The following is a 26,722-nucleotide window of genomic DNA, read 5'->3' on the forward strand; positions in this document are numbered from 1 at the left end:
TGGGTTAAGAGACACGTCCAACTGTCCCAAATGTGACACTGTAGGAGCAGACTTTCTCCATATGATATGGACCTGTCCAGAACTTATAAACTACTGGAACGGTATCAATAACTATATTATGTGTAAACTAAAAATTCGAATTCCTTTTGAACCACAAGTATTTATTCTCAATGATCTCTCCAAATTAAAAAATCATAAGTATCAAAAGATTCTTTTGAGTAGAGTATTGATGTTGGCTAGAGTTTTGATCAGCCGCACCTGGTTTGCCCGATCTACTCCAAACAAAAACACATGGATAAATTTAATTGATAAGGTAATGAACTACGAAAAAATTTTATACAGACGGAGGGAAAATGAATATCAATGGACCAGGATATGGGGTGGTTGGAGGTCTGGTTAGCTGAGATCAAGTTGTTTTATATATAAGGGTCCTACTTTGACGCACCACAAACTGGGAGGGAGGGAGGGGAGGGTTTTCTAAATATTTTGAAAAGATGAGTGGAATATACGCACATATAATCACTTGGGTTACTAAGAATTGAGAGACTGTAATAAATTTTTTATTGTAAATGTTTTGTAGTTTTCCCAATAAAAGAAAAAAAAGAAAAAAGAAGTACATACAATACAAAATACAATACTTAAAGGGGTTGTCCCATGAAGAATATTCTACAGTTTTTAAACCCGCACCTGGATCTGAATACTTTTGTAATTGCATGTAATAAGAAATTTAGCATAGGATCTGTATAGCGCCACCTGCTGTTAGTTTTTTTTTTTCTTATTTCTTTGACCTGCACACTGAGAGGGCTGCACATGCTCAGTTTCATCCTTCAACTGCCTCTTGAGCTGTGATAGGAAGAGCATGGACACGCCCCCTGAGCTGTGATAGGGAGAGCATGGACACGCCCCCTGAGCTGCAGCAGAAAAGACACTCCCCTAAATGTAGCAGAGAAATGAATAGGGAGATCTCTGGATCCATGTGAGGTACAGGACTGGTTCTAGCTTTGTTAGAAAGGCCATGAACTATATATTGTCTGGTTTTTATTTTTTACATTCATCATGGGATAACCCCTTTAACAAAATAAAAACAAAAACTATATACAGGTAACAGCAAATAAATAGATCTACCTAATATCTATCTACTGTATCTAAAAAAAAAAAAGTAAGCAGCACTGTAATGTCCAAGTATATGTGGTGCGCCAGCAGCTGCAAACGTCACCACAGTCCAGAAAATGTAAAAAATACTGCAGCACTTCCAAAAAGTTCAATAGTTATGTCCTTTAATCACCCATGTGACATTTCATGTCTCTATCTATCTATCTATCTATCTATCTATCTATCTAATCAATCTATTTATAGTATCCCAGACCTGGGGGTCCTACGAATGTATATAGTTATGTTTTATATTGTTATACATTTTATATTATGTTTGGCCGTTACTACAACTTTAAGGAATGCATGGCAAAAGGTAGGCAAAGAACAGGGCTAACCACCCTGTTTCTCCCCTCTTGGTAGGAGTGGGCTGGTCCGGCTTCTTGCCAAAAGGGGAGTTCCTGTAAACCACAGAGTTTGGAGGCAACAACCTGTAGAGCTCCTGCTCCTAGGAAGGATTCTCCTGAGTAAACAACTAACAATTATCCTAAAGTAAATCCTTGAGAAGACAGACAACAGTGACCAGCTGAAACCAGCATTAAAAGACACTACTGTGAGGTAAGGGACTACAACTAAGACACCCATCACTTAGAATACTAGTTGGCCAGTACAATCCAAGTGCTAAATTGCAACCGTCCAACATGCCTTTATAATCATTTCTGGTACCAGAAAATTGCACTTAGAATCTGCTGCTATTGAATGTACCTGAAGTTACACTTTGCATTTAGTAAAAGAGACTGATCTACGTTTACTTCTGGCCTTATCTTTCAAAACTACATTTCCACTGCACCGACCCCCAGGGTGCAAAGGCCTGAGGGAGTACACTGTAATACAACAGTTAACAAGGGCCACTACCACTCCCATCCTCTGTATTAGCTTTTCCTGGACTTGCTGCATATCTACCTCATATCTCTTTGGAGTGGTGTCATATACTGTTTTTCTGGATAGATATTTTATATTTATCTAGTCTGATATGGAAAAAAAAGAAAGAAAGATAATAGATTCTGTAGACATGAATATTAGTGTCAGGGACGAGTCTCTGTACCTGGGCTGCTGATAGCGGTGTTATAAGTGGCAGGGACATTCCCTTTGCACTCAGCTCCTGTGCAATGTATTGTGTAGTCCTCAGTGCAGATCAGCAGGCGGATCATTGTACAGTATACATACATTACATTCACTAAGCTTTCTGTAGACACAAGACTGCTCCACCTCCATTCCCCCCTCATCCTCCTCCTCCTCCTGGTCCTCCTCCCTCTGAGTGCTTCTCACATTGAGTAAAGTTCAATAGACACTGGAGATCAGGAGGCAGCAGAGCTGGTGGCTCTCAGCACTTCTCCCTCCCTTCCTCTTTTATTTCCTATTCTTCAGTCACTGAGGAGTTACTTCTTGATACAACTGTGCGTGGAAGATCTTCTGTTGTGTATATGTGAAGAACAAGAAGACTTCGAGAATGTGGCTAATTCACAGGACCCTTTAGGTCAAGAATTTCTTATGAACTTTTTCCTTGGTGCCTTGAGATATTCTACTCCTCTTGTGAAACATGTTGTGTAGTGTATCAATGATCTGTTTGGATCCTCCAGGGGAGACAGGCTGGAAGCAATCAGGAGGTGCAAGCAGAGCTAAAACTTTAAGGTGAGGACTAGCACAACTCCAGGCTTGTCCTTCACCTGCTCCTGGGTGGTACTGAAGGAGAGCGCCCAACAGTGTCGCCTCAGCAATGAACTTTTCAAGGGATCTCTTTATCCTTAATGTCGGGGGTGCCAGGTATTCTTTTTCTCAGGATGTGATTAAGGATTTTCCACTGAGGAGGGTGAGCAGGCTGCACGGCTGTTCCTCTGAGAAGGATGTCTTAGAGGTTTGTGATGATTATGACCAGGAGAGAAATGAGTATTTCTTTGACAGGCATTCCGAGGCATTTGGGTTTATCATGATGTATGTCAAGTACGGCAAACTAAGGTTTGTACCCCAAATGTGTGAGCTTTCCTTCTACAATGAGATGATCTACTGGGGGCTGGAATGTTCTCAACTGGAATATTGTTGTCAAAGAAGGCTGGATGACCGTATGTCCGACACCTACACCTACATGTCTGATGAGGCCAAGCCTGATGAGAAAACAGACAACGAGGACATCCAGGCTCCAGGGGAAAAGAAGTGGTTGGAGCGCATGAGGATGACTTTTGAGGAACCCACCTCATCCTTGGCAGCACAAATCTTGGCTGTGGTATCTATTCTTTTTGTCATTGTCTCCATGGTGGTCTTATGTGCTAGCACCTTACCTGACTGGAAGACAGCAGAGAATAGGAGCATGGAAGAGCACAGGTATACAGCAAGTCTATGGGAACCTTCGGGGTACGAGAAGTCATTATCACTACTATCAGTGTCCGTCTGTCTTTGGGGGGGATCTTATTGTACTGTCATGTTACCCTTGGTAACCACTAACTCCGTAGTTCCCAACCTGTTGATGTCCAGCTGTTCCGAAACTATGCCTCTTAATATGTTGGTCTGCAACACCCGAGTCCTTTAATTGCATGCTAGGAGTTGTAGTTTTGCAACAGTCGGAGAGCCACTGGTTGAAGACGATTAACCTAAAAGTGAGTGCGCACTGTGTAGATTTGCTACAGAGATAATCAATTCCATTTATCTGAATGCTGGCTACATTTGCAGCAACCACATGGATTTCTGCAAGCTTCATTCACATGAATGGGACAGTGGCAGGAATTTCGGCAAAAAATCTGCTGAGTATGAATTTACCTTAAGGGTATGGTCTGACATAGCAGCTGGGTTGTGGGTAAAAAATCATGGGGACCTGTAAGTCTGTATGGTTTTCAAATTGACCATTGTTAATTGATTATTGATAACGGGCGACCGGTTTTGCCGTTTTGGGGTGTCCGTATCTGGTGTGGCAGGGCCACGGTAACCACCAGATTAGCGCTAATTGCCGGTCTGCACCTGTACTTGCTGTGGTTTAAATTGCAAGTGCAGATACAGGTGCAGCTTGGGAATTGGCGGTAATGTGCACGTGGATACAGCTGATCAGATTTGCAGGTCCGCGTGGTTTTCCGGCCACACCATGGCCCTGTCTCGGACAGCTACGTTGCACCATACCACAGCACAAAAAAAAACATTACCCAGATAGGAATCACCCGCTACACAAGAAGTTACCGAGGGATTAGAACATATATAAACACTTGTAGACTAATCCTGATAGACCTCATTATCTGAGCGCTTCCTCCAAACCTGTGAGCGTGTTTACTGGGGAGGGAGACCCAGCCGATTAACCCTTAGTCTGCATACTGCTGCAAACACAATAGACACAGGGCAACAGTTACAGAAGTGCATGATGCCTTGATACATTAACCTATTATATACCAGTACCTCTCATTACTGACTATTACCCTAAATAAAGGACACACAAGTGTGAGTATGGCGGCGACTCATCGTATGCAGCGCCTTACAATGTGAAATTGTACAGTATGTATTGAGTCCGTCCCTATTTATTGCTGCATCACATGAGATTTTACATGCAGATTCTGTACATTTAGGGTCCCTAAACACATAAATTTGCATTGGCATTTTTTGGGCTGTAAAACACCAGAATATGCTTATTTTTCCCCCCACCTTTTGGGGCATTTTTTGCAAGCAGTGGGACACATTTACGAAGACTAGTTTTGTGCGCCGGTCTTAGTTTCCCCCTTGCGCTGCCAAAAGATTTGTCTAAATTATGATGGGGCGCATGCCGCATCATAAATTAGGCGCATCTATGGCAGTCCTTGGGCCTGGCGAAAAAAAAAAAATACTCCAGTCCCTGGATGGAGCCGTTTTTCATCAACATTTATGCCTGGAAATGAATGTTAGTAAATTTGCCGGGGCTGGAGTCCCTGCCCCAGCCTGGCCCCCAGCACGCACCTGGTCCACCTCTATCTCATCCAACTGCCGAACACGGCCTGAAACTGGCCGAGCAACTTAATATTGTTGCACGGCCGGCTAAAAAATGGGACTTGCGACTATTTTAGTCCAAAAAATAGTCGCAAGTCCCGTAGTAAATGGCCTCCAGCGTATTTGCCTGTTAGTATTTTCTTCATGGTGTTCTTTCCCTATATATGAGATGGAGTAAGAAACAACACAAAAAGAGAGAATAAAGAAAAATGTCAGGAGCAAAAAAAAAAAAAAATGCTTGTGTGCGCTGGGTTTTATATTTTCCATAAACCTTTAGCTGACATGTGGCATTGCCACTATTGCAGCAAAAAATGCACCAAAATACTCCAGTGCAAAAAATGACAAAAACGCAAAGGTGCAGAAAAGCGCCAACAAGAACCTACCCTTAGCATGCATTCACAATAGGGTTTTGCACGGTTTTCCAATGACGCTTTTTGCTCCAATGGCTTCAGTAGTTGAAACATAGGAACTTGCTGCAGCATGGTTTTACCTGCTGAGATTGGTCACGTGGCACATGACGATGCACCCCCTAGGCCACCTGCACATGGGTGCGGGTTATCCAACAGAATTTCCAAGCGGATTTTCATTTAGAATTCTCTGCGTTCACGCATCAATTCCGTGTATGTTACTTGCACATTCTGATGCGGATTTGCCCCAGTCACACCTTTGCATTGCAAAAGATGAAATCAAGACTGAAAAAAACAAAAACCCACAGAAACAAATGACACGCTGTGGATTTCCACATGGTCAATTTCCGCGTGGAAAATATAGGCAAAGTGTGACTGAAAGAACCATCATACAGTATTTGATAAGACCGATGGTTCCTAAAATATAATATGAAGCAGTACAGATGGACTAGCCGACATCAGGAAGACCTACGCGTTTCGAACACTACATGCGTTCTTAGTCATGGAGAATGCAAAGTGTACATGAGATTTAGCAAGTCCCATTCACTTCGCTGTCTTTGTATTAGGGGGCATTCACATGGCCATAAGTGTTTTGTGGTCACCAAACTGTAGGTCAACAAAGCACAGATACCAGCCGCATGCCTGCCGCATCACGGCACGGAACTATTGACTTCAATGGGTCCGTGGTCCGCATGTTGCGGCGAAGTATAGGACATATGCTTCCTATACATATGCTTCTGTGTGCTTCCGCATCCACACAGACATGTCGCAAAAGATAGCACATGTCCGTGGATCACGGACACATTAAAGTAATTGGGTCTGCCTCGTGATACGGTGTGTGCCGGTATCTGTGTTTTGCGGATCCATGAACCGTGAACCGCAAAACATGGCCATGTGAATGCACTCTTATATCATAGTTTTTTTTCTGCACGAAAATCCTTGTGGAAAAAAACGCATGGAATCTGCAATGTGTGCAGGTAGTCTTAGACATGTAAATTAAATCCCAGGACTAAGGTAAAAATTTTTAATCAGACATCATACAGAACATGACAGTCTATTTCTAACAAAGCTAGAACCAGCCCTGTACCTCACATGGATCCAGAGATCTCCTCAGTCATTGCTCGGCTAGATTTATATCAAGCTGACACGCAATTACAAAAGAATTTAGGTCCAGGTACTGGTTTGAAAACTGTTGAATATTTTTCGTGGGACAACCCCTTTAAATTAAAACTGCAATATATCTAATCACATCATATATAGCATCCAATGCACCTATAATAGAACCCTATGGGGAAATAACTGCACGCAATTACTGTACAGTGCCATTGGCGATACACATGGTCATTTCGTCACTGCATTGCCCTGGCCTCGATAGCTCATTTCCAATGAAGAAAATGAAAAATCTCACTCCCGTCCGTCTGTTCCTAGAAAATAGTGTAACTAATTAAAAATGGTCATGTCTAACATCAGCACCAATTTTTCCGGCACATTTACATTACATTTTTTATTAATAACTTGTTCATCTATCTGCATCGTGCCATTCCTTTACCTTTCTTGACACTTAAAGGGTAACTGTCATGTTTTTATCAAAAAATCAATTTTAGCATATGTTACTGCGGCAGCAGCATTATGCATAAAGCAATCTTTAGTTTCTTCACTTACCACTGTTTTCCTTGAGTTTTTCCCTTCGCTATGGCTGTTTAAACATTTACAATAAGAGGATCTTCTCAAGATGGCTCCTCTGCCAGTTCTCTGAGGCCAAAACTGCTTTCCCTCACTTCACTTACACACTTGCTGTAGCCAGCAGCCCTCTGCCAGCCAATCAGATTGGATTACTGAGAGACACGCCTCCTCACTCTGAAGCTTAATGCAAGCATGCAGTGTGAAGGACCGCCCCTCCGTCTTCTGTTTACATTACGTTGGGAGACAGACAAGCCATAGTAACAGTCTTTTAAGGGAGCAGTGGAAAGGGACAGAGGACATTAATGAAAGCTGTTATTATAAGGTAATTACAGATCTTTTGACAATCATTGACAGACTAACTCATGTATACATGCCTAGCTCTAATAAACTAGAAAATAATAAAAATATGACAGTTACCCTTTAAACGTCCGCCTGTTGGGAGTTGTACTTCCACAAGGTCTGAAGAGTCATATGATCCATACACAGATATGGAGACAATGGAAGATGTAGCAGTGCTGTATTTGTATATTTGAACACAGTACATCCGTACAGCACATACAGGCGGATTCAGTAAGCTAAAGAGTTAAATTCAGCTGTCTGAGGAATCCCTGCTGTCTGCTGAGGCTACCCACCCCCTGAGGAGGCTCTAAAGCCATTCATGATGCCAGAGGGATGGAATGGGGGGATACAGGCATGTGTTGAACAACGAGATTATTGCTGGTGATGGATGGACGGCTATCTTCTTGTGGCAATATGTGTGTGGTATGGGTGCCTGCAGGTGGTGGTGTCCAAAAGGGGGCTACAGTCCTTGTCAGTCATTAACTTTAATTCTATCACAATTACCGACCACTGGAGTAATTACTGACTGTAGAGAAGACATCGGCACAGCGATTATGCTGGAAGTAATGATGCTCAGGTTATGCAGAAAAAAATTGCGATTTTGTAACTAGTTACAGGTGCTATTTACAGCAGCCTGTGCTCATTTGACGACACATTGACATGGGGTGGGGACCCTATTGCAGGGTCCGCTACTGATTTCTAGAAATTGGGTCTCAAGCATTATGATTCCTCTTCACCCAGCGATCAATGTTTGAATGGAGTGGTCACGTGCCCTGCCGCATCCGAGCATTGTAGTGACACCCAGCCATCATACATTTATTAACTGTTCTGTTATAACTATTTTTTCATGGGATAACCCCTAAGATAGAAATAAAAATTAATATTACAGTAAAAATCCTTAAAGGGAATGTGTCATCAGAAAATTATCTATTGCTTAAATCAGATTTTTTAAAATAATTTTTGGTGATGTTATTTTTAAATTTCTCATGTCAGCATCTATATTTAAAAAAACACTAATAATAAAATCCTACAATTTTCTCACAGGCCACTAAGCTTAATAAAAGACGCCACCTCTTGTTCTGTACAGATCTGTTTACTGCAGTTATCTGCTTATCTGTCATTCTAATCCTGCCTGTAATGATATCACCTCTGTGTATAGATAAGACAGGATCCACCATTCACAATAGGTGATTGTCACAGTTTATCTATTCTTTCCTTGTACAATGAGCCCTGTACAGGTCACAGAACATGCCTAGATGACTCTCCCATAGTGTCACTGAGGTCCCCTCCTGACCATTGTGTCTATGGACTATGGGGCTGCCGTAAAGTATTCTCTTAATGCTTTCATAATGCTGTTAAGAACAGCTCAGGCAAGATGGCCGATCCCATAATCATGTTCAGAAAATAGAATAAAAGGAGATGTGTTGCTATCTGATTTTAACTGGCAGATAAAAATTTTGGTGGCACATTTCCTTTAAATCTGGTATCAGTGTGACTTCATAGGCACTGGTTGGATATTAAAGGGAGACTGTCAGCAGTGCTGACGATGCAAAACTGCTGACAGCACTAGGTAGGTGCAGGGTGAGCAGGACAACCTTTGGTGGAGCTTTCATTGTCAGGAGTAGTGAGAATTTGCAGTTTTATTCTGACATCAAGTAAACAGGAGACCGGGCTTCACTGCATTGAGCTGCTTCCCAGCCCCTCCACCTGCCCTGAGTGACAGTGTAGTGGTCTCCCGGTTGTATGATACAGCCGTGACTCACATCAGAGGGGGAGGTGTGTGAATTGGATTGCCCCATAGTGTAAATTCTGTGTGGCGTGTTGCCTGCAAATTCTGGGCGCCATAAACAGTGTTATAACTATCCCTATAGACAAATGCAGAGAAGTGAAACATAACAGTGCCCGATACACAGTGCCCCAGATGGTTCTGGTGCACCACATAGTAAAAACACCATGCCATGGGGAAGATTTATCAAAACTAGTGTAAAGGAAAACCGGCTTAGTTGCCCATAGCAACCAATCAGATTCCTCCTTTCATTTTTCACAGCTCCTTTAGAAAATGAAAGGTGGATTCTGATTAGTTGCTATGGGCAACTAAGCCAGTTTTCCTTCACAACAGTTTTGATAAATATCCCCCGTATTGTGTGCCTCACAGAGTAAGGGCTCATGTGCTGGCCGGGCCCGTGCTGCAGACCGCAAAGTGCGGTCCGCAATGCACGGGCATGATTGTGGGGCAGCCACATGCGGATGGCGGACCCATTCACGATCCGCATCTGATGGGCCGCACCACCAAAAAGTAGTGCATGCACTACTTTTTTGTGGTGCGGAGGCACGGCCAGAAACTCCACAGAAGCACTCCGTAGTGCTTTTGTGGGGTTCCAATCCTTGCCTCTGTTCCGCATCTCCCTAATTGCGGACCTATTGAAGTGAACTAGTCCGCGATCCGTGGTGCGGGGTGCACGCGGCCGATGCCTGTGTATTGCGGACCCCCTGTATGCGGGCCGCAATACGGCCACGGCGGGGCAACGGTTGTGTGCATGAGCCCTAACAGTGATTATTACTCAGTATTAATGGAGCTTTTGTGCCTCTACAAGGTAAAAATGCCCCCTGAAAAGTAACAATGCATTCTGAGTGCCCCCTTAAAAAGCTTTTATTCTCTAAATTCTTCCTTAAATGGTAAAAAAGTTCCTTAAAGAGGTTGTTCCCCTTTTTAGTGATTTTCAACAGACCCCACAATGTGGACGGCGACCAGTCACCCATGTGGTACATTACTGGGTCTTGTGCTGCATGGGTGACACCTGACCGCTGGAGCGGTCACATGCTCTGCCTCAAGAAGGACGTTAACGCGAGGAGACCTGGGACCTGCAGAGTCGGCGGGGCAGCGGTGGAGCTGGAACATAGTTGCAGGGTTAAGGTAAGAATGATTACAACCGCAGGTCTGGGGTCTGTAGAAAAGCGCTAAAAACTGAACAACCCCTTTAATGTCCCTTAAAGTATCCCTTTAAAAACTAATAATGCCCTAAATTCCCCCCTTAAAAAGATACAATGCCCCTAAGTTAATATACAGTATAACAATTCCCCCACACTCAGTTGCAGCCTTTATGCCCTAGAAAAAAATAAAAAACAAATGGGGTCATTTATCAAACTGGTGTAAAGTAGAACTGGCTTAGTTGCCCATAGCAACCAATCAGATTCCACCTTTCATTTTCCAAAGAAGCTGTCAAAATGAACGGTGGAATCTGATTGGTTGCTATGGGCAACTAAGCCAGTTTTACTTTACACCAGTTTGATAAATTACCCCCAAATGTTTTTACTCACCTCACTGGGACACTTACCTTCCTGCTTGGCCCTGGTTTACCACAGGCCACAAGCTTAAAGTTGCCTGCACCATAAAAGATGGAAAATGATAGGGCAGGTAAGCTAATAATTCTCCCACAGAGTTCAACAGTATCAGCATCCTGCAGCAGTGGCGTCGCCAGGGGGGGGGCCAGAGGGGGCCACGGCCCCCCCTACATCATGCTCGGCCCCCCCATGTGCCCCCCCAACTAAAATGCCCCCCCCCCCCCAAAGTGAGCCGCCGCCGGGCACAGGGAGATGAGCGCTTCCATTGCGCTCATCTCCTTACTACTGCCTGTGCCAGCGGCGGTGCAGGGGAGGGAGAGGCGTGTCCCTTCTCCTTGCTCTGATAGGCTGCCGGCACTAGGCCGGCAGCCTATCAGAGGCCGGCGCAGGCGGCGCGATGGCGTCATCGCATCGCGCTGCCTGAGCCATACAGCGTGGGACACAGACCAGAAGAGGCCTGCATCGCATCGCTGCCACTGAGGTAAGTATAAGTGTTCTTTTTTTACAATAGTGATACTGAAGGGGTGGGGGACTTAATAATGCCACATGATGGGGGGGACTTAATAATGCCACATGATGGGGGGGACTTAATAATGCCACATGATGGGGGGGACTTAATAATGCCACATGATGGGGGGGACTTAATAATGCCACATGATGGGGGGGACTTAATAATGGCACATGATGGGGGGGGGACATAATAATGGCACATGATTACTGGCACGTAATGGGGGCTTATTACTGACACGTAATGGGGGGCGACTTAATAATTGGCACATGATTACTGGCACGTAATGGGGGGCTTATTACTGACACGTAATGGGGGGCTTATTACTGGCACATGATGGGGGGCTTATTACTGGCACATGATGGGGGGCTTATTACTGGCACGTAATGGAGGGCTTATTACTGGCACGTAATGGGGGGCTTATTACTGGCACGTAATGGGGGGCTTATTACTGGCACATTATTGGTGGGCACTATAGGGGCATCTACTGAGGCAACACAAAGAAGGGGTGTTTTATATGGGGGGCTCTGTACAGTAGCATTTTATACTGGGACACATTATGGTGGGTACTATGGGGAAGGGGGGAGAGGAGTACTATGGAGTCATCTACGGGGGCACTAAGAAGGGGTAATTTATACTTGCAAAATTATGGGGGACACTGAGGGCATCTACTGGGTTATTTTATACTGGTACATTATGGGGGGCACTAGGAGGAAGGGGGAGAGGAGCACTATGGGGGCATTTACTGGGGGCACTATATAGGGGTATTTTATACTGGCACATTATGGGGGACATTAGCTCAACTGGGGGCATAAGGGGGTATTTTTTGCATTGTCACATTATAAGGAGAATTATTTCTACTGGGGGGCATTATGGTGGGCTTTATTACTCCCACATGGTATGACCCCCTAGTAGCAGCACCGGCCTCTCCCTGCTCTGCTCTCCCTCTGCCCCTTCTCCAAATCCTTATTATGAAATCTTTCTCATTAGGATAAAACACATCAGCTCCGCCGAGCCCCCGGCCAAAGTGTGGAAGTGGCGTCCGAGACCGCCAAGGGCCAAGCCAAGTAACTGTAAGTGTTCATGTGAAATATGTTTATGTTATACACATATAGCCTACACTGTGCCACACAATATACAGTATACCTCTACACTGTGCCACACAATATACAGTATACCTCTACACTGTGCCACACAGTATACCTCTACACTGTGCCACACAGTATACCTCTACACTGTGCCACACAGTATACCTCTACACTGTGCCACACAGTATACCTCTACACTGTGCCACACAGTATACCTCTACACTGTGCCACACAGTATACCTCTACACTGTGCCACACAGTATACCTCTACACTGTGCCACACAGTATACCTCTACACTGTGCCACACAGTATACCTCTACACTGTGCCACACAGTATACCTCTACACTGTGCCACACAGTATACCGTATACCTCTACACTGTGCCCCACGATATACAGTATACCTCTACATTGTGCCCCACGATATACAGTATACCGCTACACTGTGCCACACAGTATACAGCTACACTGTGCCCCACAATATACAGTATACCTCTACACTGTGCCACACAATATACAGTAGACCTCTACACTGTGCCCCACGATATACAATAGACCTCTACACTGTGCCCCACGATATACAATATACCGCTACACTGTGCCACACAGTATACCTCTACACTGTGCCACACAGTATACCTCTACACTGTGCCACACAGTATACCTCTACACTGTGCCACACAGTATACCTCTACACTGTGCCACACAGTATACCTCTACACTGTGCCACACAGTATACCTCTACACTGTGCCACACAGTATACCTCTACACTGTGCCACACAGTATACCTCTACACTGTGCCACACAGTATACCTCTACACTGTGCCACACAGTATACCTCTACACTGTGCCACACAGTATACCGTATACCTCTACACTGTGCCCCACGATATACATTATACCTCTACACTGTGCCCCACGATATACAGTATACCGCTACACTGTGCCACACAGTATACAGCTACACTGTGCCCCACAATATACAGTATACCTCTACACTGTGCCCCACGATATACAGTATACCTCTACACTGTGCCCCACGATATACAATATACCGCTACACTGTGCCACACAGTATACAGTATACCGCTACACTGTGGAGTCTGTTCTAAAAGCACCCTTGTTCTGTGGCGGCGGACAGAAAATAATCTGGAAGTGCCCCTCCCGAGACCAGGCTCTGGATCCGCCACTGGTCTGGACCGCTCACAGGAGTGTACATTTCTTCTAAACTGTAATCCGTATCCTCTGACCTGCAGAAATGAGCGCTCGCTCGATAACAACTAACAGGCAGTACCTGTAGGCTGTAGCCTGGCCCTGTTACCGAAGCTAGCCGAGTGGTGTAAGGTTAAGGTACTAGTAGAGATGAGCGGCTGCTGAATCCTGATTTAAAGTTAAAGTTACTGCAGGATATGGATTACGGTTTAGAAATGTCAAATGTACACTCCTGTGAGAGACGGGGAGGGGGATCTGTGGATGACACTGTTATGGAGGGGGAAATGGGGATGACACTGTTATGGAGGGGGAAATGGGGATGACACTGTCATGGGGTGGATCTGTGGATGACACATATAGCATAAGATGCTATACCCGGTATGTGGCATCCACAGATCCCCCCCATAGCAGTGTCATCCACAGATCCCCCTCTCTATAAAAGTGTCATCCACAGACAGCTGGACTTTTCTTCCCTGTTGCGGTTTTAGGTATCGCAGCATTTTGAAGCGTACTTGTGTAAATGTATCGTTGTTATAGCTGCCCCCCCTACTTTTGTCCTGGCCCCCAGTGTGCCCCCCCCCCAAATTTTGAAAGCTAGAGACGCCACTGTCCTGCAGACGAAGAGTGGCGCTAACCTGGGGATCGCCATGCCTTTCCTGGTTGGTGGGCCCAATGCCGTCACTCCCTCCGCACCCCCGCTAGCCATGCTGATTTGCCGAAGGTCTTGTATTGGTGGTCCTAGACTCCCTACCACTAAACTGCAGATGTTCTTCATGCCGGGCAGTTCCTAGGGGTCTGGTATTTTCAATAATCTGCGTCCTTAGTGGTCAAAACTATGCTGGATCAGACTTTTTACAGTATAAGGGCTCATGCACACGAACCTATGTATTTTGCAGTCCACAGGGACAGATCCGCAGAAAATACGAATAACGTCTGTGTGCATTCTGTATTTTGCAGAACGGAACAGTTGGGCAATAATAGAACAGTCCTATCCTTGTCCATAATGTGGACAATAATAGGACATGGTCTATATTTTTGCGGAACAGATATACAGAAACGGAGTGCACAGGGAGTAATTTCCGTTTCTTTTTCGGATCCATTGAAATGAATTGGACACGGAAACAAAATCCGTTTGTCTGCATGAGCCCTAACACGTATAATAATGATACAATAATAAAAACAAGATGGAAAACGGCTCAGAATACATAATAACACAGAGAGGTTCAAAATCGCAAAAAAAAAAAACTGAGGCTACGAGAATTAAGGAACAGGAAAGTGGTCCTGCGCCCCTCCCCCACCCATAAACAGTGATTCTGGTAAATGTAATTACCCGGCACTTCTCACCAGACAGATTTAGGACATGAGTCTAAAGTTTGCGGTGCATGCTTCTCGCTCTCTACCGTACATCGTGTACCGCGCTTTACAGTCAAGGATAATTATTGCTTCAGCAACAAGACGAACTGCGACTCGGAAACATTGTCACATTTTTTTTTTTTTTTTTTTTTTTTATAGAGACTTAAATAATCTTCCAGTGGCTCCTGTCGGTCAGCACAGAGTTACTGTATGGCGGCGCACACAGTCAGGGTCTTGTCGTAACATTAGACGCCCTGGGCAGACCAGCCGTATTGATTTTCCTATAAGAGATCTGTGTTAACTATCAGGACACTGAGCGATATCGATCCGAGCAATATGGCCTACAACAAGGTAAATGTGTCAGAAAAATAGTACTCGGAGTATATAACAGCATGTATGGAGGAAAATAGCCGCCAGTCTTAATAAACCCCCTCTTCCTAACTTCAGCGGATCAACCGCCGCTTCTAAATGTAAGACTGCTTCCGAGCATTTAGACCTTTTTCTACTCCTGAAACAGGCGTAGAAAATGGTAAATGAGATGGGCCTCTGGATAGGTCATCAGTATGAGATCCGTTGGGGTCCAAAACCCAGAACCCCTGCCGATCAGCTGTTTAAAAAGGCACTGGTGCTCGCAGTAGCGCCTCTCTAGCTTTTCCTAGGCCATTCATCAGTCACATGGCCTAGGCACAGCGGTATTCTTCCAGACGATTCTCGTCATATTTGCCAGGTTGTGGCCTGATCTCCACTGGTCCCTGTTACAGTTAATGGGGCCGAATAGAGACTTTTAAGCTTCCGGCAATGCTGTAATGCAGTGAGATCCGGCAGTCTGTTCCTTGACGGAACAGCCTAAAGTATCCCTAGCGCTAACAGGCCCTGACAATATGGCGCAAGCGCAGAGGCTTCCTCTTCGGGAGCGGCGACTGTTCATGCTCTGCTACCCTCGTTGCTGCTCCTATTTCTACCAACGAAATTCACCAGGTTTCCGGGATGGACAGTGGACAGATGTCACTTCTGCTGTGGACAGGACCAGAACTATTACCTCTCCTTAGTGCAAGCGTAAACTCCTGACTACACCTCAGCTGCGCATGGGCAGGGAGATTACAATTAGGTATATTACAAACTTTCTTCTACAGGAGAGTTAGGGTACTTTCACACTAGTGGCAAGGAACTCCGGCAGGCTGTTCCGGCGGATGAACAGCCTGTCGGATCCGTGCTGACGCTAGTACATGCGTGCCCCCGGACTACCGCTCTGGCCCCATTGACTATAAAGGGGGCGGGCCTGAGTTCCGGCGGCAGCATGCCGTACATTGTATAGTGGCTGTGCTTGGTATTGCAGTCCAGGCTCACTCACTTGAATGAGACTGAGCTGCAAATAGGCCATGTGACCGATGAAGGTGATGTCATTGGCTGACCGCCAGGGGTGCCGGGAGCGGGAACCCTACCGATCAGATATTGATGACCTAGATATTGAACTCCGCAAATCGCAGATTCACAAAACACGGATACCAGCCGTGTGCATTCTGCATTTTGCGCAATGAAACGGCCGGCCCCTAATAGAACAGTCCTATCCCTGTCCGTACAGCAGACAATAATAGGACATGTTCTATTTTTTTTGCAGAGCGGCCATGGACCTACAGACACGGAACGGCCCCATTGAAGTGAATGGTTCCACATACGGGCCGCAAAAAACAAAGCAGACACGGAAAAAAAATATGTTTGTGTGCATAAGCCCTAAAGCAGTACCAGAAAAGTGCACAAGATTAGAGAGAGGTGCGGAAATTGGCCCGCTATGCGGATTTAGAAATTTGCAGCATGTTGTACTGTTCTTCTTGTGTGGATTTCACTCTTTTCAATGGAAGGGCGAGATCTGTGGAAAATCCGCACCAAAAAACATGATAAATAGTGTCGATTTATGTGCTTTTTTAGTGTGGATTTCATATGGATTCTATAAGGCCTCTTGCACACGACCGTATGTATTTTGCGGTCCGCAAAAAAACGGATCCGCAAAAACTACGGATGATGTCCGTGTGCATTCTGTATTTTGTGGAACAGAACAGCTGGCCCCTTATAGAACAGTACAGTACAGTATGATCCTTGTCCGTAATTTGGACAATAATAGGACATGTTCTATTTTTTTGCGGAACGGAAATACGGACATATAGAAACGGAATGCACACAGAGTAACTTCCGTTTTTTTTTGCGGACCCATTGAAATGAATGGTTCTGTATACGGTCTGCAAAATAAACAGAATGGACACGGAAAAAAAATTTGTTCGTGTGCAAGAGGCCTAACTCTGCACTTCTGTCTTCCAGACACCTCTGACTGTGCCTTCTCAGTGTTTGTAGGACTTAGGCCTTATGCACACGACCGTATGTATTTTGTGGTCCGCAAATAAATGATACGCAAAAAATACGCATGACGTCCGTGTGCATTCTGTATTTTGCGGAACGGAACAGCTGGCCCTTAATAGAACAGTACTATCCTATAATAGGACATGGTCTATATTTTTGCGGAACGGACATATGGAAACAGAATGCACAGGGAGTAATTTCCGTTTTTTTTGTGGATCCATTGAAATGAATTGGACACGGAAACAAAATACGTCATGTTCTTTTTTTTTTGCGGAACGGAAATACAGACATACGGAAACGGAATGCACACGGAGTAACTTCAGTTTTTTTGCGGACCCGATAAAATGAATGGTTCCGTATATGATCCGCCAAAAAAATGGAACGGACATGGAAAGAAAATAGGTTTGTGTGCATGAGACCTTACACTGGAGAATGCTTGCTTTGTATTCATTGCAGAGGACGATTTGATTCCTCGAAGCTTTAGCAATGCTTGTTGAGCACCTAAAGGGAGACTTCTCCACCCCACAGAGCACTTCTAAAAAGAAGATCCATCACCTCCATGCATACTACAACACAGCAGGTCCTAGAGCGGGAGGTGGTGATGTCACTAGCTGAAGTAACAGGCTGCGCTGTCATGAGTAGTGACAGGCCGGGAGCGCGGGGCCTGGAAGACTCCTAGTGAAAACAAAAAGCGTCACTTCAAAATTTATTAGCAGCACCTGACTGCTGTCGTCCTCTTGTCTACCACTTTTAAAACAGTTTGTATAACGGAGGTTCTGGCTGTGCAGGCTCTTGTAATGTGAACGATTCAGACCCACAGCACATTGCACTGCTGCTTGGCTTCACAAAGCACGGCAAATGTATGCGCAGTGATCGGTAATTGCCACCAAGTTATCAGATAATGTCGGTTTTAATTTTCAAGAACAATGCTACTCCTTTCCACAGGTTGTGTCTGGTATTGCAGCTAATCAAGTTTCAAGTGAATGAGACTGGTATGCAATACCAAATTCAACCCAAAGGTGGCGATGGTGGTAGAAAAGCAGTCATTTGTTTCTAATTTATGACAACCCCTTTAAAAGGGTTCTTTAGGATTAGAAAAACGTGGCTGCTGTTTTCCACCTCTGTCCCCATGGGTTGTGCCTGGTACTACAGCTCAGCTAAATTGAAGTGAATGGGGCTGAGCTGTGTAATACCACACACAACCTGTGGACAAGTGTGGTGCTGTTTTTGGAGGAAAGTAGCCTTTTTATTTCTAGTCCTGGACAACCCCTTTAACTGTTTTGCGTATAACAAACCTATTATAATAGTAACCTTCTGCATATAGCTCCAACATATTCTGCAGGGCTTGGGGAGTATTGAAAAAAATATCTAATTCTACTCATGGGTTTGGGGAGAGGGCACCATTAGGTACACAATATTCATTTCGCCCAATGGGCCTGCAGCGAGTAGAGGGTAGGAGTGGTAGTGGCCCTAATGAGGTGTTGTGTCACGGTGTACTCCCTCAGGCCATTGCTCCCTGGGGATCGGTGCAGTGGAAAGGTGATTTAAAAAGTCAGACCAGAAGTAAAAGTAAAATAGTCTCTCTTTACGTGCAAAATATATCTTGTGGTACATCCAGCTATAGAAGGTACAAAGTGCAGTTTCGGTCACCAGGTGATGAAATATGGTGGCAGGTTAGGTGGCAATTGAATGGCACTAGCATATAGGTGTCCATGGTATGACGCAGGCCTGGTGTTTCACTGGCCTGGAAAGGTCCAAGTGATAGCTGTCTGAACCGTAGTCCCTCACCTGGCGCAGGGTCTGTAAAGCTGTGATTTTGCTGATCGCTCTGCTGTCTAGGCGCACTAATGCTTTTTTGGAAGCAGTGTTCTTGATTCTGATACTTCTGTAGGTCTCTTAGGAGAACTGGTTACGGTCCAATGCAGTAGTAGCTTTGGCATGTGCTTCCTATCTCATCTCTGTCTAGATGCAAACTCCACCCCCTGGCAGGAAGTAGGACCAGCCCACTCCTACCAAGAGGGGAGGAACAGGGTGGTTTTTAGCCTATACAGAAGGCAATGTGAAAAAGCATGAAAAATCATCAAGAGGTCCAGCATGCTGCATTTTTGAAAAGAAGCAGGAAAGACAAAAATGTCGCCTAATGAATGTAAACATCAGTAGTAAAAAAAAACAAAAAAAAACATTTGTGTGTCTTGCATTTCATATTTCCCATAGATCTTCATCTAACATCTAAAAAATATTCTGTGTATAAGTGGTCTAAATCAGTGCTCCTCACCCTTAATACCATGGGGAACCCCGGGTTTTCCCTACCAGGGAATTCTGGTTGGAAATTATTACTCTAACCTTTCATAGGTAGGTTTACATGCGGTCCATTTACCATCATAGCAATACTATTAATATTGTATTAAATGAAAAACCCAGCACTGCTACATCTGCATAACATAGATACCATTTGGTCAACGGCAGGGCTCACACTATACACAATGGATGTTGGAGGGTGCACTATTTGTTTGGGAACCCAAACATTCAAAGTTGAAATAATATAAATAAATAAATAAGATAGGCACTGCTCCTTCTGGTATGTAAGCAAGATTATACAAATTTATTCAAACAAATGAGAAATAAAAAACAAAAAAAAGTTAAAAAGGTTAAAAAATATAATTCATCTTTAGATAATCAACCCCACAATTAAATACTAGGGATGAGCAAATCGACTTTGGATGAAACATCCGAAGTCGATTTGCATAATACTTTGTTTGCATACTGTATGGAGCGATCGCTCGGTACAGTATTAGAATGTATTGGCTCCGATGAGCCGAAGTTATTACTTCACAAAGTCTCATGAGACTTCGCATAATAACTTCATAAATCAATTTCTACTGTGAAAAACAATTTCCCAAACTCGGGTTCGGTTCCAACGTACCACTTGGAACCGAACCCCAGTTCTGGAAATGTTTTTTTACAGTAGAAATTGATTTATGAAGTTATTACACGAAGCCTTGTGAGACTCATCTGAGCCAATACAGTCTAATACAGTATTAGAACAAAGTTTTATGAGAATTCCTATTAAATACAATACATTACTTTGTTTCTCACAATATGCCGCCTAACATGTGTACCCCAAAAAATAAATAAATCACAATAGTATACACACGACCAGTATCGCTGTAGTTAATAATCAAACTCCATTATTGTCTGTTCCGCAATCTATATATAGAGATAAATAAATGTTTTGGGGAAAGCACTTAGTGTCTTGAGACTGAAGCGATATAAGAAAGTTGAGCTCCATTATCTCAGTTCATTATTGATAGACAACAGAGTGACGAGCGATGTTAAAGAGGACCTTTCACCAGAAAAAAGTATCTAAACTGACTATACAGAAGTGTAGAGCGGCGCCCAGGGATCCCCCTGCACTTACTGTTATCCCCGGGCGCCGCTCCGTTCTCCGGTTATAGCCTCCAGTATGTTCCTAGTTAGGCTCCACCCAGGGGAGCGCACTCGCGTCATCAGCGCGCCCGGCGTCACCCGTTCCCATGGTAACCGCAATGGGGCTGAGCGCCGAGCTACTCACTCGGCGCTCGGCTGTATTAGAACTCAGGAGTCATGTGACGCTAGCCACGTCACATGACTCCACCAGCACCCTATTTAAACAGACTGCTGGTACTAACCTAAGGATAGGGCATGGAGATGACTGAGGGGAAAGGGGGAGGAGAGGAGACCACCGGATCCCCCCCATTTACACCACCCCAATAAAAACTCTGACACCTTATCTCTTTTAACCAATCCTTTACTGGGTGATGATCGGCCACAGCAAATTTTTCTTTCAACAAAATGGTAACAAAACACCACCTCCTCCACAGATCATTCCTCCTATGCGGTGTACCACCCTGGATCCCCAGGGCGTACGTACGCCAGTCACTCTTCACCACGACTTGCTTTCCAAATGCCGCCTCCAGCTGTGACTTCAAGCTTCCACCGAACCTCAAAAGAGAGAAACAGTGAACAAACCGCACAATAATATTTTTTTTTTTTTTTTTTTATATATATAAATGTATAAAAATAAACCTGGTATAACAAATCCTACATCCAAAAAAGGGACGGGAGGGTGGGCAACTCGCTTACCCTGTCAAGAGGAAGTCGTCCTCCCTGAACTCCCCTATTTATAACCCCTTATTACTCCTCCCACCGTCTCTCCCACTATTCCTCACTCCACCTCCCACTTCTCTTAACCCTTTCCTAACCTCCTTAACCTCTACCCAAGCCTATACTCCCCCTTAACAAGGGAAACATAAGGAGAGGGGGGGAGGGGACCACCAGTCCCTCATCACCCTCCTTATCCAGTCGGGTGCTCTCCAGGCAATCTGCTGGCCCCAGATTGCCTGTTATTGAGGTCCTTCCTGCGATTACTTAACTGGTTTGCTGTTCTCCTTGTCGTGTTTGACTTCCGTCCGTCTCATCCCTTGGTCTTGGCGTTCCCTCCTGGTTATGACTTCGGCTTCCTCCTGACGATCCTCTGCTTGCTCCTCTGGTACCTTGCTGCTCTCCAGGTTTTGACTCGGCTAGTTTGACTGCTTTTTGTGTGTTTTGTCCGTCTTCCCTGCACTTATCCTAGTTGAGGGTTTGTCGACCAGTTGTTCCTTGTCACTAGGACTTGCGAGGCAAGTAGGCAGGGACAGGGGTGCAGGTTGAACTCAGTGGTCACTTCCCCACCCCCTGTGTATGTGACACCCTGCCTTTGTATATCGTCTTTGAATGTGGTTGCAAGCGACATTGATGGCACTCCATATTCGGCCCTCAGCGTTCTGCTGTGTGAGCACGTGTCAAACCACGTGTTTCTTTCTCCTGCTGCTCGTCAAATAGATACTCCATTTCAAAAGTGAATAGTGCGGCACTTCACAAGTCAATTAGGCTACTTTCACATTAGTGTTTTTTGCGGATTCATCATGGATCTGCAAAAACGCCTCCGTTACCATAATACAACCGCATGCATCCATCATGAACGGATGCGGTTGTATTATGTCTTCTATAGCCATGACCGTCATGAACTCCATTGAAAGTCAATGGGTGACGGATCAGTTTTCTATTGTGTCAGAGAAAACGGATCCGTCCCCATTTACTTACTTACATTGTGTGCCAGGATGGATTTGTCTCGCTCCACACCATATGGCGGACAGAAAAACACTGCAGGCAGCATTTTGGTGTCTGCCTCCAGAGTGGAATGGAGACGGAACGGAGGCAAACTGATGCATTCTGAGCGGATCCTTTTCCATTCAGAATGCATTAGGGCAAAACTGATCCGGTTTGGACCGCTTGTGAGAGCCCTGAACGGATCTCACAAACGGAAAGCCGAAAACGCTAGTGTGAAAGTAGCCTTACTTGAAAGGAAAAAATGACTTTCTGTAGATGAATGTCGATATTCCAACAACTTTTGTATTCATGTGACATAAAATGCCAAACGCGTTTCGGAGCTCCGGCTCCTTCTTCAATGGCTGTATGTCACATCAAACACTTGGCTTATCTATAAATTTTTTTCATTTATAAAATCAGGACTGGAATCTGCATAACATGCACTGAATATGCAAGGAGCATAAGCAACTCATTAGATATGTATGATCGCACTGGTCTCATGGACTGTGGTGGTAACTGCAATATAGTTATAAGTGATAGGCTTCCCTATGTGATTAAAACTATGAATGTAGGGCTTAGTTCACATGCACCTAAATTACGGCATTTTGTTCCAGCACGGGAACAGAAACCCAGAATCATTAAATCAGCAAATACGCCCATCAAATCCCATTGAATATAATGAGGTCTGTTGGGTTTCCGGCATGAATAGCGGAATTCTCTGGAAAAAATACTGCTGCATGGAACAGATTTCACAGATGTCCCAGAATCTGTGGTGGAGGCTCCTACCAGAACCTCCACCACCGATATGAACCTAGCCTTAGGGATTAGGCTGTACGCATATCTGTGTTGGAGGTTCTGTTAGGGACCTCTTTCACAGATCTTGTCAAAAATATCAGACAAAATGACGGACATCATGATGAAAACCAGACAGACCCAATAAAAGTCAGTTAGGTCTGTTGGGTGTCTTTGGTCTTCATCATGTGATGGATCGTTTTTTGGCTTGCATTTTGTTTTTATGTTCCTATAATGGTGGAAAGAAGGCTGTACATGTGACAACCTTACACTGGGTGATGCCCTGTGTGCTACCTTTTGTTGGTGCCCCCCCCCCCCCTTATGAGTTACGGTCATACAGTGAATAAATATTTAGAACATACATTGCCTAATCATCAGCCTCAAGGGCCATAGAGTGGACTAAATAACAATTCTATACTTCAAAAACAACTATGTCCAATGGCAGGCTACTAGATGAGCCAATCGATTTGTATGAATTGATTCATTCATCGCAATGAGTTCTCCACCTGTGAGGGTCTGTCCCCGATGCTGATGAAACACCCCCACCTGGTGCTTGATTGACGTCTCACCCAACCCTGACAATCTCGCACCTGCACCGCTGCTCTGGGTAGTGAAGCAAAGGCTCAGTGCCTGTGCATGCGCCTATAAACTTCTGGGCAGTGGCGCATGAACAGTCACTGTTCCGGAAGCAGAAGCAGAGCCTCTGCTCTTGGTGCTTGGAACAGGTGGAAGATTGTCGGGGTTGGGCGAGATGTCTGGCTCCTGTCCATCAAGCAGTAGTGGAGGCTTCATTAGTAACAGGGACAGCTCCTCGAAGGTGAAGAACTCATTATGATAAATGAATCTGTGAGACAACCCCTTTAAAGTGGTAATCCCATGAATAATGTAAAAAATGAAAATCAGACATCATATAGTCCATGACAACTAGGAATGAGCCTTAATTCGCAGTGTAAAAACCCATTTCCCGGACTCGGATTTGGTTCCACGGTACTACTTGGAACTGAACCCGAGTTCTGGAAATGTTTTTTTACAGTACAAATTAATCTATGAAGTTTTTATTATTATGAAGCAATATCTTCGGCTCATCAGAGCAAATACATTCGAATACTGTACGGAGCTCCTGCTACGTACAGTATTGGAACAAAGTTTTATGAGAATCGACTTCAGAAGTTTCATCCGAAGTCGATTCGCTCATCCCTAATGATAACCTCTTTCTAACAAAGCTAGAACCAGCCCTATACCTCACATGGATCCAGAGATCTCCCCATTCATTACTCCAATTGTTCTGCTAGAGCTATATCAAGCTGACAACTTAAAGGGGCGTGTTCTTTCTCAGGGGGTGTGTCTTTCTTCTGTAGCGCTCTCCCTATCACAGCTCCGAAGGAAGTTGAAGGATGAAACTGAGCATGTGCGGCCATCCTAGTTAGTAGGACAGAGAATAAAAACAAACAGCAGGTGGCGCTATACAGATACATTTTATTGAGTAACTTAGTACCTGTACTAAATGTTTGATTACATGCAATTATACAAATATTCAGATCCAAATGCTGGTTTAAAAAATGTTGAATATTTTTTTGGGGACAACCTCTTTAAGTATCAATCTAAGGAACATGATGCTGTTTGCTTAGCAAACTGTCCTAATTCACTTTTAGAATGGTACACTATGAAAATTGCGTAGGCGCAATACTTGAATAGAGTAGCCTGCTACATCTGTACTTTGCTAAGTAGGAGTGTACAAAAAAAGAATTGTCCTGCATTATGGGGATCCTAAAATAGGGGTTTTATTCAAACATAAATCCACAACCATACAAGTAGCCAAAAGACAGTCCAGACAATGCTTACGCTTTTCAGACGCACACGTGTCCTTATTCATAGCTTGCTTTTTGTATAATGTGGTTCATTCAGAAGCAAAGTCCGAGCAGAAGGATCCTTTGAAGCATGTGGATGAGGTGGCTATGAACAATATTCGCTAAGTAGTAGGGCCACACATTGCTCTAGTAAATACCGCCATACGATTGTCAAATAATATGGACATACAGTGACCAAATCAAAGCTCCAAATATAGAGTAATCTAATAGTAATAGTTCTATACAATCACTAAATAATACTGCTATACAATTCGTCTTGCGGACGACACTCGCTGTCCATGTGTTGTAATTAGAGATGAGCGAACTTCTTAAAATTTTGATTTGGCTGCTTCACCGAATTTTACAAATAAATTTGCTTTGTGATGAATTAATTCGTCATGAAGCACATTCCATTGTGGGTAATGGGCGCAATGAGGGGGAATGTCGATTGCGCTGCTCCCCGTCATTGAACCGCTCAGATGCCGTGTTCATCACTGAGATGACTATTGAGGACTGTCAGGGGTTAATCCATAAAAAAAAAAAAAAATTATACTCACCCTATCCATTTGACCGCAAAGAAACTGCTGTGGCCGTCTTGCTTAAAGATCCAGCTTGAAATCTCGCGCAGTGCGTGATAACGTCATCATACTGGCCGGTGTGGTGACATCATACGTCACTGTGCACAAGATTTTAAGCAGGATCTTTAATTAATATGGCCGAGTATGAATTTTTTTGTTTTACCGCCATTTTTGGGAAAATTGATTCTTTACCATGAAGCATGTGGAAATTCGGCTTCCCTGAAATTCAGTCAACACTAGTTGTAATGATCACAGAGTCAATTTTATGAATTTTCAGCAAAACGTATTCCTTTGGCTCCTGCCAGACAGAACACAATGCAGGAATACTATGACGAGCACATGCTATCTGCAGTATTTCAAGACATTACTGTTTCTGCCGTCCCTATAAATAGACCTGCCGTGCCTGATGCTGCTCAATCCAGCCTAGGTTTTAAATACAATTCTATAGGGACATGAGCTTATATCAGGGATCTCCGCAGAGCACTGGTAATTGGAATGGCATCAACTCTTACAGTTCCCAGTATGAGTGCACCATAAACTATGTAAGACCTGCAGCTCAGATAGTGGACAACCAGATCTGCTGGATTAGTACACAGGGACCATTACTAGGATTTGCAGCAATTTACACAATTTATAGTAGTTACATTTATTGTACATAGGAGCAGTATTATAGTAGTTAGATTCTTGTACATAAGAGACAGTATTAGAGTGGTTATATTTTTGTATAGGGGCAGTATTATAGTAGTTATATTCTTGTACACAGAGGACAGTATTATAGTAGTTGTATGCATGTAAATAGGAGGCAGTATTATAGTAGTTATAATATTGTACACAGAGGACAGTATTATAGTAGTTGTATTCTTTTACATAGGGGACAGTATTATAGTAACATAGAAACATAGAATGTGTCGGCAGATAAGAACCATTTGGCCCATCTAGTCTGCCCAATATACTGAATACTATGGATAGCCCCTGGCCCTATCTTATATGAAGGATGGCCTTCTGCCT

The 26,722-nt window shown here is 44.2% G+C and overlaps 1 protein-coding gene across 2 annotated transcripts in view; it reads left to right on the top strand.

Moving 5' to 3' along the window:
• The first annotated feature begins 2,455 nt into the window (after positions 1 to 2,455).
• Positions 2,456 to 26,722, top strand: part of KCNG3 (potassium voltage-gated channel modifier subfamily G member 3) — a 30,719-nt gene continuing 6,452 nt past the window's right edge. Inside the window, exon 1 of one of the 2 annotated variants that reach the window (XM_044291444.1) lies at positions 2,456 to 3,498. In XM_044291444.1, the coding sequence (XP_044147379.1) occupies positions 2,867 to 3,498 (632 nt within the window). In that variant the 5' untranslated portion in view covers positions 2,456 to 2,866. The remainder of the gene's footprint in view (positions 3,499 to 26,722) is intronic. The other variant, XM_044291445.1, reaches the window with a different exon arrangement.

This window comes from Bufo gargarizans, chromosome 4 (genome assembly GCF_014858855.1).
Source record: "Bufo gargarizans isolate SCDJY-AF-19 chromosome 4, ASM1485885v1, whole genome shotgun sequence".
Taxonomy (NCBI): Eukaryota; Metazoa; Chordata; class Amphibia; order Anura; family Bufonidae; genus Bufo; species Bufo gargarizans.